The sequence below is a fragment of the Sinocyclocheilus rhinocerous genome, unplaced genomic scaffold (genome assembly GCF_001515625.1).
Source record: "Sinocyclocheilus rhinocerous isolate Xijiao unplaced genomic scaffold, SAMN03320098_v1.1 scaffold4502, whole genome shotgun sequence".
NCBI classification, from domain to species: Eukaryota; Metazoa; Chordata; class Actinopteri; order Cypriniformes; family Cyprinidae; genus Sinocyclocheilus; species Sinocyclocheilus rhinocerous.
The window spans coordinates 16891-31621 of record NW_015660908.1 but is presented as its reverse complement, the minus strand read 5'-3'; the positions used below and the strand labels follow the sequence as shown (position 1 = coordinate 31621).

Sequence of the window (14731 nt, the reverse complement as noted above, 5' to 3'; positions counted from 1 at the left end):
TGCCGATATTTAGAAATCAGGGCAGCCGATGGCCGATATATGATGCCGATTTTTTTGGCCGATATGTTTGGCCAATTTTCTTTTCTTTTTCCCCCCTTCATCTCATAAAAGATAGTTTGAGTGTTTATTGCAATTAAATGTTTATTGCAAGGTACAAGATAGTAATAGTAGTAGCCTAATTCATAGTAATAATACATGGCTCAAAACTTAAGCACCTTCTCAAAATTGTTCTGAAGCATGCTTTTTGTTTATGTTTGCTGACAAACACCAGCGTTTCCCACAGACTTGCAAATGCAAATTGATTCTCTGCCATCAGGAGGCGCTGTTGAAGCGGGAAATATAGCTGTTTCCCCGGTAACGGCTGTAATCAAATAAGCGCTACTTTATCAGGCATTACAGGAAAGACGAAATGAAAATAACAAAAGCTTTTCTGAAGACGGTCGGTTCTTTTCAAAGATACGTTCATATAAAAACACCCGCGCTGCATTTTAATTTTGAAACGTGCAGTGCTCAGTTTATTCAACGAAGTATAAGCCTTTTGGAAAATCTATTTGTGGTTTTGATATTGTGACGAACCACCACAAATAAATCAGTGTATGGGAAACACTGGATACTGCTATAAGTCAAATGGCCATAGTGATAACAAAAATAAAAGATTTCACACATATTACACAGCCTGCACTGGCCGCGAGCGATGGCATCGGACCCACACACACATTTAATGAGGAAAGTTAACATGCATGTTTTAGCCAGCCCCGAAGTTTCGTCTGAATTGTTTCTACTTTCACATGCAAATGACTTGTTACACTTATGAATATGATAAGGACGGTCGGCATCAATTCTAGTAGGGTAAAACGTAATTATGCTTTTGAAAACGGTCTGTTTTGCCCGGCCATCGTTAGCTGAAGCTGTGTGTGAACAAGGCACGGCTGCAGAGTGTGAGCTGCTCCGTCTCACATGCAGCCTCAGAGGGAGAGAGGTTCTCCGGTACAGCGTTCCACAACAACGCTTAGCTGCTGCAGATGCGCCTTCCTATAAATCGGCCTAATTTTCAGCACAATCGGCCGATGCCGATTAATTAAAAAATGCCAAAAATCGGCCGATTAATCGGCCGGCCGATCAATCGGTCGACCTCTAATGTAAACAAACACAGAATATAACAATAAAAATGACCGATCAAACCCTGAAATGCACTTTTACAATATTTATAAATATCATATTTATTTAATATTAAATAATGTATAGTATTATTTATATTCTATAGTATTAGTTATTTTTATATTTTCAGTTTTAATTTTAATTTTAGTTCAAATTTAGAGTTATTATTAACTAGACCTAAGAGCAAACAAAATTTGTTAACTGAAACAAAATAAATTTTAACTGAAGTAAAATAAAATATAAAAAAAACATTAAACTTATGTTATTTCAGCTAGTTGCCAAGGCAACATTTTTCATTTTCAATTAGTTTAACTTGATGTACTAAAATGACTAAAACTAAAATAAATAATAATAAAAAAAAATGAATAAAAACTATTTAGACATACAGACTTTAAAAAACCACTAATAAAAATGAACAACAATATTACTAAAACTGTAAATAAAATTAAAATGAAAACATAAAATATATAGAAAATTTAAAAATAAAAACAAATTCAAAATATTAATAAAAACTATAATAGTATCTCAACGATGCTAAAATAAAACTGGTAATTTTGTTGTGCTCTTGTTAATTGTATTCGTTTTTGTTTTAATAACATAAAATAAATTAAATATTAAATTAATTTGCTTTAATTTATTTTATTTCAGTTTAATAAGTTTAAGCTTTAGTATTCTAAAAAAATACGTTTTAGTATTCTATTTCAGCTTTATTTCAATTAACAAAAAATATTTTTCATAGTTTTAGGTTTAGTTAACAATAACAAAGGTGCTGATGAACAGATAATTTACCACTCATGAACCAGCATGTAGTATTTTTATTTTATTTTTTAATAAATTATAAATTTTAGTCTTCATGATAAAGGAATTATTTCACAGTTTTTCTATTTTATTTCATTTAATATTATAATTATTATAAATTCACGTAATTTGTTACAAAAAAATTTCTGTACATTTGAAGCAGTCACCTACTGGATCAGGCTCAGTATCAATTAGAAAGAAAAACTAAATAAAAACAGCATGATGTAGTGAGTTTTCTTGCGATCACTGAGCACGTGTGAATGTGATGGTGGCGTCGTCCACATCTAAGGGAAATGATGTCATCTGTGTAGAGGAAGTGAAGTTAAGCAAATGGGATTTTAATGGGAAAATGGGCCAAACTAGAGCCATTGGGTTCCTGTTATTGAGGCCCGTCTGAAAACCAGATGCTCGTGCAAAACATAAATAATCAAAGAAAGTCTCTGCAAATCAGGTGAACTGACTGAATGCCATATGAATAACTGTACTGACACACTCATTAATTCTACAGAGCTCACTGACTGAATAAAAACACTGTAATGCATCATCACAGGTCACTAGTTATAGACGTTATATATCAGAAGATGAGATCGGATCCTGCTAGGAAGTCGCTTGTATGAGTTTGTAAGTCATAATTACGGCGCTGAAGAGATTTTGGTTGGAATAAACAAGAGCGGATTGTGATGCTGTGAGGGAAGCAGACTCTCATGACTCTCACTGATGTATGAGAAACAAAGCCACAATTAGTGGACATAAAGTCACAAAGCTGCAATTTACAAACAAAACATTTACAAGAATGAACATACGACGTACTGTACGTAATGCATCGCAAAGAGAGGAGAGTGGAGCAGGACTGCGACAAGTCTTGAGCTCATGTTAAATGTTTTTATTGTTATCATACAAATAGCTTTTAATTTCAATTTAACAATAAGGCAGATAAGTTTTACACCAAATTGATGAATTTAAATGACTGAATATAGTTCATATTACTCTCAGGATTATAATATAATAACCCGGCCCTGCATAATATTTGCTGAATATGTAAGTCGCTCTGGATAAAAGCATCTGCTAAATGAATAAATGTAACTGTAAATGAACTCAATACTCGTTTCTTACTAATTCAATGCTGCTGATTGTAAAAATTGTGTTTTTCTCTGTCACGTCACACTTTCTCATTAAATGTGTGCATTTCATAACATTTTTGCACATTTTATTTGATGCCTAATCCTGATTTCCACTTTATAAAGTTTTAAATATGGATATTTTTCTTACACAAACGCATCAATTCGTTTCAGGAGGCCTTTATTCACCTCACAGAGCCATATGGGACACTCTTTATTATGGATGGATGTGCTTTATTGGGCTTCTTTTGGACTATTGAAAAATAACACCCATTCACTAACATTATAAAGCTTGGAAGAGCCAACACATTTTTTAATATAACTCCGATTGGATTCTTGGAAAGAAGAAAGTCAAATACACCTAGGATGGCTTGCGGGTGAGTACATAATGGGCTAATTTTCATTTTTGGGTGAACTATCCCTTTAAAGTGTCTCATACATCTCACATATCATCAGGACTTAGAGTCTCATGCCATAACCATTGCTCTCTCATCTACAGCGAGAGTAAATCTATCAGAGCAGCACGAGTCAGGTTCAAGCTTGTTAAAGAAATCAGAAATCAGCTTTCAGTCATTATCAGGGTTATTATCATCCACTAAAACTAAAAGTCTGAAGGTCTAAGCCGAGTTTGGAGGTAGTCGCTTCAAAACTCTAGGAGGAGATACTGACTAAACTTAGTCTCAGAAGAAGAAGAAGAAGATGAAGCAGCTTGAATAGTAGCTCAGGGAGTAAATCAGGCCTACAGTGAGCAGCAGGTGAAGGGCTGCACCTGTGAGGACTGTAAATCTGTCAGACTCACCTCGGGACGAGCGGAAGTGTTTGCTGGGAGCCGTGAAGCCGCGGGTGCCATGAACGTTCACCGCCGCCACGCGGAACTGATACCACCTGCTCGGCCGGACGTCGCTCAGCAGCACGCGCTCTTCAGCAACCTGAGGGGCACAGGGGTCAAAGGTCACGGCCAGAGGTCACGGGGTCACATACATGCGACCCTGAATATGAGCTTGGAATCTGATCTATTTCAAAACATGAAAGACTGGAGAGACATCTGAGCATCTGTGTATTTGCTTAAACACTGCAAAAAATGACGTTCTAACTTCTTGTTTTCCAGTACAAATATCTAAACATTCTTAAATCAAGATACATTTACTGAAGAAAAATGACTTTTCATTTTCATTTTCGTATCAAAATGTAGTGAGTTTTTGCTTAAAACAAGAACAAATATCTGCCAATGTCGCTTAATTTTGATAAATTTTTCAGAAAACAAAACTTATTATCTTAAGTAAATGTCTCTCTAATAATTTAAAATAGAACATCATTTTTTTGCAGTATAGTTGGCATGAAACAAAAGCTTTCCAATTTTACTATTGAATTGTGATGAATTTTCGAGGGGAAAAATGGCTATTGAACAAGAAAAAACATAAAAAAAAGACTTGATTTTATTTGTCGGTTTTTAATTGAGTGGAAAATATAAAAGTAAAAACTAATTCAAAATATTAATAAAAATTATAATAGTATATTGACATATAATGATACTAAACATAACTAATAAATTAATTTAAAAAAATGTGCACATAAATTTCATTTAATCTGATCTATTGTTTTGTGTCCATCAAGTTCAGAATACATCTGATAATATTTCTGAATGTTGAAGGATTAGTTCACTTCCAGAATAAAAATCTCCTGGTAATTTACTCGCCCCCATGTCATCCAAGATGTTCATGTCTTTCTTTCTTCAGTCACAACGAAATTAAGGTTTTTGAGGAAAACATTCCAGGATTTTTCTCCATATAGTGGACTTCCAATTCTAATTCCAATGTGATTATGTCATGCGTGAAGTCGAGCATTTGTGGTTAAATAGTATATACATTTTTATTTTTTTTTAAGAAAATGAGCAATGGTTTCTCTAGATAAGAGCCTTATTCCTTGGCTGGGAACGTGTAGAGCTCTTTGAAGCTGCAATGAATCTGCAGTTTGGACCTTCAACCCGTTGAGCACCACTGAAGTCCATTATATGGAGAAAAATCCTGGAATGTTTTCCTGAAAAACCTTCATTTCATTGCGACTGAAGAAAGAAAGACATGAACACGACATGAGGGAGAATAAATTATCAGGAGATTTATACTCTGGAAGTGAACTACTCCTTTAATTGTCTTTTAAGTGCCAGCTGGGTCGCTAAATTAAATAGTGTCATGTTTTTAAGATGCATATAGTTGCACGAATGGGTGAAAGGCCTGACCTGAGCGATGTCCTGCCACGGCGTAGCGTCGTCTTCGCTGGGATGGATGCCGAAGTTCCAGCGTCGCTGCAGCACGTAAAGCACCGGCTCCACGGAGACGTTAAAGCGGGACGACCAGCGAACCTCCAGCAGTCCTGACGGCTGCTCCACAAACAGCAGCTCCTTCCGCGGCTTCAGAGGAGATCCTGAGAGACGGACGGACAGACAGAGACGCTTTAATCAAAACACCAGACACTAGTGCTGAAATCTGCACATATTAATGGAAATTGCTTATTTCTCTGGATTTAAACATTCTTCGAAACATTTGGGATAGTGTAAGTACACAAGTCAGCAAAATATATAACACTGTTCTAGTGGTTTTTGGATATTTTAATAAAAAAATCTTTAAATGTGTTTCTTGTTCTTTATAAAAGCACTATATAAATAAAGGTGACTTTAGAAATTTGCACACTTTCCATAATAATAATAATAATATTTTTTTTCTAGATTTTGGGTGCAATTTGGAGGGCGATTTGTTTTTATGGAAAAATCTAATATAGGATTATTACCGTTAACTAAAACTAAAATCATAAAATAACATTTAGTTACTTGAAATAAAATATATGTTAACTGAAATTAAATAAAATATTAAAATATATATATTTTATCTCAACTAGTTGCCAAGTCAAAGTTTCTCTTTTTTTTATTTAGTTTGATTTGATGTACTAAAATAATGAATAAACTAAAACTGAAATAAAATTAATAAAAAACCTATATAGATATATATATAAAAAAATGAAACTAATAAAAGTGAAATATAAAAACAAACAAAAAATACTAAAACTTTTACTGAAATTAAAATGGAAAATAAAACTACTAATAAAATTTTTTTTTTTAAAAAGTCAAAATACACAACAAAATTACTACAATTTTAACTAAAATAAAATGGAAAATAAAACTAATAATAAAAAGTGAAAACAGAAAATACTAAATCTTTCAAATTAAAATGGGAAATAAAACTAATAATAAAATAAAAAAGTGAAAATACACAAGAAAATTACTAAAGCTTTAAAACTAAAATGGAAAATAAAACTAATAATAACATTTTAAAAAGTGAGAACACAACACAATTGGTAAAACTTTAACTAAAATTAAAACGAAAATCAAAAATATACATAAAATAATAAATAAAACAATATATAAATAATAATATAAGATAAAAACTAATTCAAAATATGAATAAAAACTATAAGTATATGAATAATAGTAAAATAACTTTGATCTAATAAATACAATATTCAATTAAAAAAACAATTAAATAATACAAATATTAAAAAAAAAATGAGACAATAATATAATTTTTCATTTGTAAGGTCTTCTGTTTGCTGGATTAGATGAAAACAGACATTATCACATGATTACTCAAAACATAAAATTGTTTCAATAGATGTGCAATAGTTAAAAATAACTCCGTCATGATAAATAGCGATATAAAGTGATGTTCATGTGATGCTCTCACAGCAAACCTCCATCTGCTCCATATGGCAGTGACTTCCATTTAACCCTCAAAGACATCTGAAATTCTTCCATATGCAATAAATTAAAGATTTATTAAGTACAAAGCTTCAGGGGGGAAAGAGAAGGGAGAAAATGTTCTGCTCCGTGTCTTTCCTCGATTCGTTACAGCTGTGATGGAGCGCTGCTGATTGAGGAGCGACGTGAAAGACATGAAGCTCAAAGACGTCCAATGTCTCCAGAAATTAGTCGAGAAGCAGGAGGCATTTTCATCAGAGAACAGCACTGAAGATGTGGGGCTTATATTTATAAGTTTTTAGTTTCAGTGACTCATTCATAAAGACAGTCACTTGCTTTGTTTCTGAACGAATCGGCCGTTTAAACGAATCAAGTGAGACAATGATTCAGTAACTCGTTCATAAAGAAAGTCACTTGCTTAGTTTCTGAACGAATCAGCCATTTAAACGAATCAAGTGAGCTGATGATTCAATGACTCGTTCATAAAGACAGTGGGTGCGTCCGAAATCGCATACTGCTTAGTAGGTACTACATTTGAATTTGAACGTACTACTCGACCGTTAAAAAAGTACGTTCTATATAGTATGAATGAGAGTAGTATGAATGGAATTCGGACGTACTACATCCGCCATGTTGATGTTGTCACGTGACATGCGTCTTCACAACAGCGCCAAAATTTAAAGAGCTCTCACTACTGCGCTAACATCAGCAGTGCAGCTAGTCACTTTGTTAGTTTCTGAATGAATCAGTCGTTTTAACGACTCGAGTGAGTCAATGATTCAGTGACTTGTTCATAAAGACAGTAAACTGCTTCGTTTCAGAACAAATCAGCCATTTGAACGAATCGAATGAGCCAATGATTCAGTGACTCGTTCAGAAAGACAGTCACTTGCTTTGCTTCTGAACGAATCGGCCATTTAAACGAATCAAGGGAGACAATGATTCAGTGACTCGTTCATAAAGAAAGTCACTTGCTTCGTTTCTGAACGAATCGGCCATTTAAACGAATCAAGTGAGCTGATGATTCAGTGACTCGTTCATAAAGACAGTCACTTTGTTAGTTTCTGAATGAATCAGTCGTTTTAACGACTCGAGTAAGTCAATTATTTATTGACTTGTTCATAAAGACAGTAAACTGCTGCTTTTTTTCAGAACAAATCAGCCATTTGAACGAATCGAATGAGCCAATAATTCAGTGACTCGTTCAGAAAGACAGTCACTTGCTTTGTTTCTGAATGAATCAGTCGTTTTAACGACTTGAGTGAGCTGATGATTCAGTGACTCGTTCATAAAGACAGTAAACTGCTTCTTTTCAGAACAAATCAGCTATTTGAACGAATTGGTTAAATGAATGATTCAATGACTCATTAAGGCAGTGATTTGCTGAATCAAACTTCTTTCTAAAGCTACTTTTTGTCATGTCTATTCAATGCTTTTCTCATTTAATACAATGTCTTTAAATTATCTTTTGGGGGTAAATTTCTCAACCTGAATTGATGTGTGATTACTGTGCGATCACATTGGCACATGTAATTAATTAAACCTTTCAATCACCTGACAGCCCTACTTGACAGTAATAAAATGAAAAGCACCAGTGATTCTCAACATCTGCATGAGAATCAGCATATGGAGAAATGCAGTGATGACGAAGATTTCCACTGTGGATGAAGAAGTTCAAGGACTGAACGCCTGTTCAGGAGATCCGTTCGCATTAAACGATCAGCGACGGCCGGATTTGACGACAGCGGTGCTGCTGAAGGCCAGTTCTCCAGGAGCAGATCGGAGGAGCAGCAGAACAGCTGTGTTCGATTGCGCTGCGGTTTCACAGCTCCAGCATGCGTGTGACGTCCGCTCCAATCCCGGCGCTCCAGTAAAATCCCACAGCGTTCCTGAACCAGCGCTGGAATTCACACTCTTGCTCCGAGAGCAGGATCTGGAGAAGTTCATCCAGAAACCACACAAACCTCCACGAAGCTCCGGCGTCCGCAGGTGCACGTCATCTCCTCCAAAACACACCTGCTTTACTGCGGTGAAGTACTCCTGGAGCTCAGCACGCGCTCGCAGCCGCAAGGTCATGGGTTCGATTCCCAGGGAATGCATGAACTTATGAAATATATAACTTTAATGCAATGTAAATGCAAAGTCGCTTTGGATAAATGCATCTGTCAAATGCATAAATGTAAATGTTGCGCTCATGCAACGTGAAGATCGAGCTATTTAAGTGAGTTTGTGGAGCTGTAACACTAAAAATTTTTTTAAATAAATTAAACTTAATTAGTAATAAAAAAAAAGATTAAAATGACAAAAACACATTAAAAAATTAAACTAAAAAATTAAATTTATTATATTATATTTTCAGTTTTAATTTCAATTTTTGGTAATTTTTGGTAATTTTTTAATGTGTTTTTGTCCTTTTTTAATATTAAAAATTGTAGTGCTTCATCTAATATTTCAGCTTAGGTGTTACACTAAATTAAATCATCAAATCATCTACTATTTATTTTTTATTTCAGTTTACTTGTAATACTAATTTAAATTGTTAATTAAATTAAGATTTATATATATATTTTTAAATTTCAGCCTAGTTGTAACACTAAATTAAATCGTCACATGATTTACATAATTTGCCATTTAGTCCTCCAAATCAAAACAGCAAGGATGATTTTACTACATTTATGCTTTTACATGTACATCATATTTATGTATTGGCAGACACTTTTATGTAAAGTGACGTTTTAGTATTTTAATATTATTTATAAAGTATTATAGTTTTGATTAATATTTTGAAATAGCTATTTATTATTATTATTATATATATATTTTTTTTTACTATTACCAATTAGGTTTAATTTATTTATATTTCAGTTTTAGTTTGAGCTTTTATTTATGTAGCAAAGAAGGACGATTTTTTTCTTTATTCATGTATTTACATTACATTTATACAGTGTGGATTAGAGTCAGTATTATTTATATACTATTATAGTTTTTAATAAATATTTTGAATTAGCTTTTATTTTGATACTTTCGGTTGTCGTTTTAATTTTCCTTTTTTTCAGCAATGTCGTATGCATTTTTGTAATTTTTATTAATTAAAAAAAAATATATTATTATTTAGGTTTAATTTATTATTTCAGTTTAAGTTCAATTTATTTCTAGTAAGTTATTTTTGTGCTTCAACTTAGTTGTTTAGTTGTTTTTTATCTAATATGTATTATATTTCAGCTTTATTATCATGCATTCCCTGGGAATTGTATCTACAATGTAGCACGAAAGCACAAACTGCCCAGAGAACATGAAAACACGTATCTGAGAAGAGAAAAACGTCCTGCCGACGGCTTTGAACATCACAGAAGAGCGCGTGGTTCACAAACGCCCCACTCTCGGGAAGCTCACTAAATCAAAAGAAACAAGGCGTTCAGGAATATCTTCAGAAACTCTCCTGAAACGCCGTTCTGGCTTCACACTTTCAAATGCATCATTAGAGAGACAAAACCATGTGTGCAAATCACAAAACGCGGTCAGAGCAAAAACATGCACTGCATATGTCGGTAGTTTTGACATTACGGTAACACTTTACTTAAAGCCTTCATATATAATGCATTTATGAAAGTATTTTTGATGCATCAACGATGCACCCTACAATGCATTGTATGATCTCATAATTAATTATAAACAATTTAGTTATAATATATTAAAACTCTTCCATTTATTCATTGTTACGTCCAAACATAAATCTCAAGTCAATCACGTTACCAAAAACGTGACCAGAAAATGTATGCAAAAATCGGGGTTATTATATTATTAACTAAATCTAAAACCATAAAAAAACATATTTGCTAATTTGAAATAAACATTAACTGAAATAAAATTACATTTAAAAACTGTTTTTTTTTTCAGCTAGTTGCCAAGGCAACATTTCTCATTTTCATTTAGTTTAACTTGATGCACTAAATAACTAAAACTGAAATAAAAATGAATAAAAACTGCAGACATGTTTAACATGAAAAAATATGAACTAGAAAAAATTACAAAAATTACTAAAAAATACAAAAATTACAATGAATACTAAACAGAAAAAAAACGAATTCAAAATATTAAATACATAATAATTTCTCAATGATACTAAAATAGCACTGGCCTTTGAGCTTCCCGTAAATGTATTGCAAAAATATGAAAAATAATAAAATATCTTCATTCAACTTTAAAATCCTTGCTCTATTGTTTTATCTTTATATATAGAATACAGGCCTAATATATAATGCATTATAAAAGTATTTTATTAACGATGCACCCCATGATGCATTGCAGGATCTCATAATTAATTATAATCACAGTTATAATACATTATGATTCTTATCTATTGATTATCACATCTTTAGACGGTAAATGCATTAAAACACACGACTGATTTAAGATGCAACAAGGAACCTGCAAATATTATAATGCATCTGTGAAGAGATATAATGCATTACAACATGCATGATGAATACTTCATAATGCATTCTGAATAAAGGCTTTAAGCAGCGTGTTACTGATATTACTCGTTGAACCGGGCTTCGTCTTGGGGTCGAGGAGAAAGACGAGGTTACAGGAACATCTGAGAGCCATCGACAGAGCAGCGAAGCTCACTTTGACCTGATAATGGTTTCCAGCATCGCTGATCTTCTAACAGAGAGAAACAATTACACTCCTGACACCAGCAGCAGCAGCAGCTCTCTCTGATCGCCTTTGCATTTCAATAAAAGGCTTTACGGCTTTCTGCAAAAACCAGGGGGAAGCCGTAAATCTGACATCAATACAGACAAACCGTGAAGCAACAACTTTCAGACGCCACACTTCTGTGTTACAGTTTTCATCTATATTTGGAATTTTATTTTATTTTTTAGAATTTCTGTTTTCACTTTAATTTTAGTTACATTTTTAGAACTTGTGTTGTGTGTTTTTGTCATTTATATTTTATTTTTTTATATTTATAGGTTTTTAATGTAATTAAACTCATAAATTATTTAATAAATTAGTTTTAGTTATTTTAGTACTTACAGTAAAAAAATGCATAGGTTTTGTGTATATTTTGTTTTATTTATTTCCAGCTAGTAATTTTAGTGCTTCAACTTTCATCTAATATTTATACTGATTTTATGTTTATATGTTTTTAATGTAACTAAACTAATAAATTATATAATAAATTATTTATTAGTTTTAGTTATTTTAGTATTTACAGTAAAAAAAATGCATAGGTTTTGTGAATATTTTGAATTAAAAAAAAATATAGTGTATATTTTGTTTTATTTATTTCCAGCTAGTAATTTTAGTGCTTCAACTTTCATCTAATATTTATACTGATTTTATGTTTATATGTTTTTAATGTAACTAAACTAATAAATTATATAATAAATTATTTATTAGTTTTAGTTATTTTAGTATTTACAGTAAAAAAAAATGCATAGGTTTTGTGAATATTTTGAATTAAAAATATATATTTTTTTTAATTTTAGTTAAAGCTTTAGTACTTTTGTTGTGGTTTTTTGTCATTTATATTTATAGTTTTATATATTTATACTTCTTAATTTTTTCTATATCATTTTTATATATTAGTTTTAATTGATTTAGTAGTTCAAGTAAAAAAAACTTTTTTATGTTATTTTTATTAATGTTTTGACTTACATTACATTTATGCATTTGGCAGATGCTTTTATCCAAAGTGACTCTTTAGTATTTTAGTATTATTTATATACTATTTTAGTTTTTATTAATATTGAATTAGCTGTTATTTTATATTTTTAGTTTTCATTTCATTTTTATAGTTTTTTTTTAAATATTACTAATTTGTTTTTAGTTTTAGTAATTTAGTATGCATTTACATTACATTTAAACAATTTATTATTTCGAATTACCTTTTATTTGTATATTTTAATTTTCAATTTAATTTTAGTTTACTTTTTTAACATTTTTGTGTTTTTTCTCATTTTTATTATTATTTTTTTATATTATTATTTAGGTTTAATTTAATTTTGTTTTATTTATTTCCAGCTATAAATTTTAGTGCTTCAACTTTCATCTAATATTTATTCTGATTTCAATGAACAAGTGTCTTTAACAGCTTTAGTGCAAAAGTTTACATAAACTTAAATGAAAAAAATAAGTTTTGTAACTTTAAGTACTTGCATCTTAAAAAAATTCGTAACCTAAGCATGACTTTTCTCTCTTTCTGTGATGACGTGCAGATCTGTATGACTTTTCATTTGTGTCCACACAATGAAAGCCAATGGGGTCCAAAACGACAACATTACACTTTCATTGCGTGGACGCAAAAACCCAGAGATCTTCCCACGGAATAAAGGAAGTCACACAGGTTTGAACGACATGAGGGGAGTAAATGATTTATTGTTTTTGCTGATGAAGTGTTTGTACCTTTATAGGGGTTCTTGGGGATCTGGCAGGTGTGTCCGCATCCGTTCGGACAGCATCTCTTCAGCGCCGTGCACTCGGCGTCTGTTTCGCAGCTCTCCACGCAAGCCGCTGCGAATCCGCTCGCGCGCTCCGCCGCAGGACAGTCCCCCGGCTTCAGCGTCTGAACGGAGCGCAGGAACTCGCAGCTCGTCAAACACTCGTAATGCTTCTTCGGGAACTGAGTCTGAAAGCAGAAGTCACTGATCTCAGGCCAGCTCTCACAGGTTTGCACAGCGGCGCGAGAGTTTCCGTACCTCACACAAGTCCTGACACTGGTTCTCCTTCAGGTCCCATGATGCCCTGCAAGGCTCCAGACACTGAATGCGAAAAACAAAGAAGAAACGCTCAATTAGGAAAAACAGAGATATAAAAAGCTTTCCAAACTTCTAATAATTAAATAATAAAAAATTAAAAAATTAAATGAAAACAAATAAAAATAAAACACCTTATTAATAACTAAATAAAATAAAAATAAATCAATAATCAAACACTTACTATTAAATAATTGAACAAATGTAAAATTAATCAAATAATTTTAAAATAAAAATGAATCCAAATAAAACACACTTACTAATGATTAATTAAATCATAAACATTTAAAATGAGATAAATCATTATAAAAAAGCAATCAAAATAAAACACTGACTATTAATTACTTAAATCATAAAAATATAAAATTTAAAAAATATTTTTAAAATAAAAGAAAAAAATTAAACACTTACTAATGATTAATTAAATCATAAAAATATAAAATACAATAAAACAACAAAAAACACAGTATTTATTTCTGTCTTAACGCTCTTACTCACGAGTTACAAAGTCAGGAAACGTCATAACCAAATTAAGCAAATGTTTCTTCATTTCATATTGGCAGAAAAATGAATATAATGTGAATATTCGTCCCAACTCCACTGGGCCGGCATTTGGTCTCAAGTCTCAAGTCTACTTTATTTATAAAGCCCTTTCCACTACAAAGTAAACCAAAGGACTGTACAGCTAGGGATGCAGCGATTAACCGGTTTCGCGATTAACCGCGCTTTAAAACATCACGGTTAATTAATCGTAAAGGTTCCGCTAAACCGAGTGTTTCTGTTACACGGAACGGAACTGTAGCAGCTTGCGCAAAACGAAAAAAGTTACACTAGCGGTGCACCAGCTTAAAATGACGTGTTTATCAGAGACACAGAGGCTAATACATGCATTAGATGAACTGTGACAGAGAGACCAAACAGCGAAGCTTTATTTCCACCAGAGAAATGCTCGTCGATAGTGTGGGACCATTTTGGGTACACCAAGAATGACCAGGGTGTCATTTAAATATTGCTGTAAAAAACTGCTGCTAAAGAGCGAATACATAAGGGATAATGCACGGCTTGCTGTACATTGAACGATTTAAAAAAAAAGTTTATTTCCATCATTAGTAACAGTTTCCCCTGTGGGACAAATAAAGTTAATATTA

At 32.3% G+C, this 14731-nt stretch overlaps 1 protein-coding gene across 1 annotated transcript in view; it reads right to left on the bottom strand.

Annotated features, from left to right (window-relative positions):
* LOC107726135 (anosmin-1-like) overlaps positions 1-14731 on the bottom strand; it is a gene marked incomplete at its 3' end in the record, with an annotated part of 39287 nt that overhangs the window by 8385 nt on the left and 16171 nt on the right. The window contains exons 2-5 of the mRNA XM_016535645.1: positions 13527-13589; positions 13234-13456; positions 5311-5495; positions 3874-4003 (exon numbers count right to left, since the gene is read on the bottom strand). Of these exons, the coding sequence (XP_016391131.1) occupies positions 3874-4003; positions 5311-5495; positions 13234-13456; positions 13527-13589 (601 nt within the window). The remainder of the gene's footprint in view (positions 1-3873; positions 4004-5310; positions 5496-13233; positions 13457-13526; positions 13590-14731) is intronic.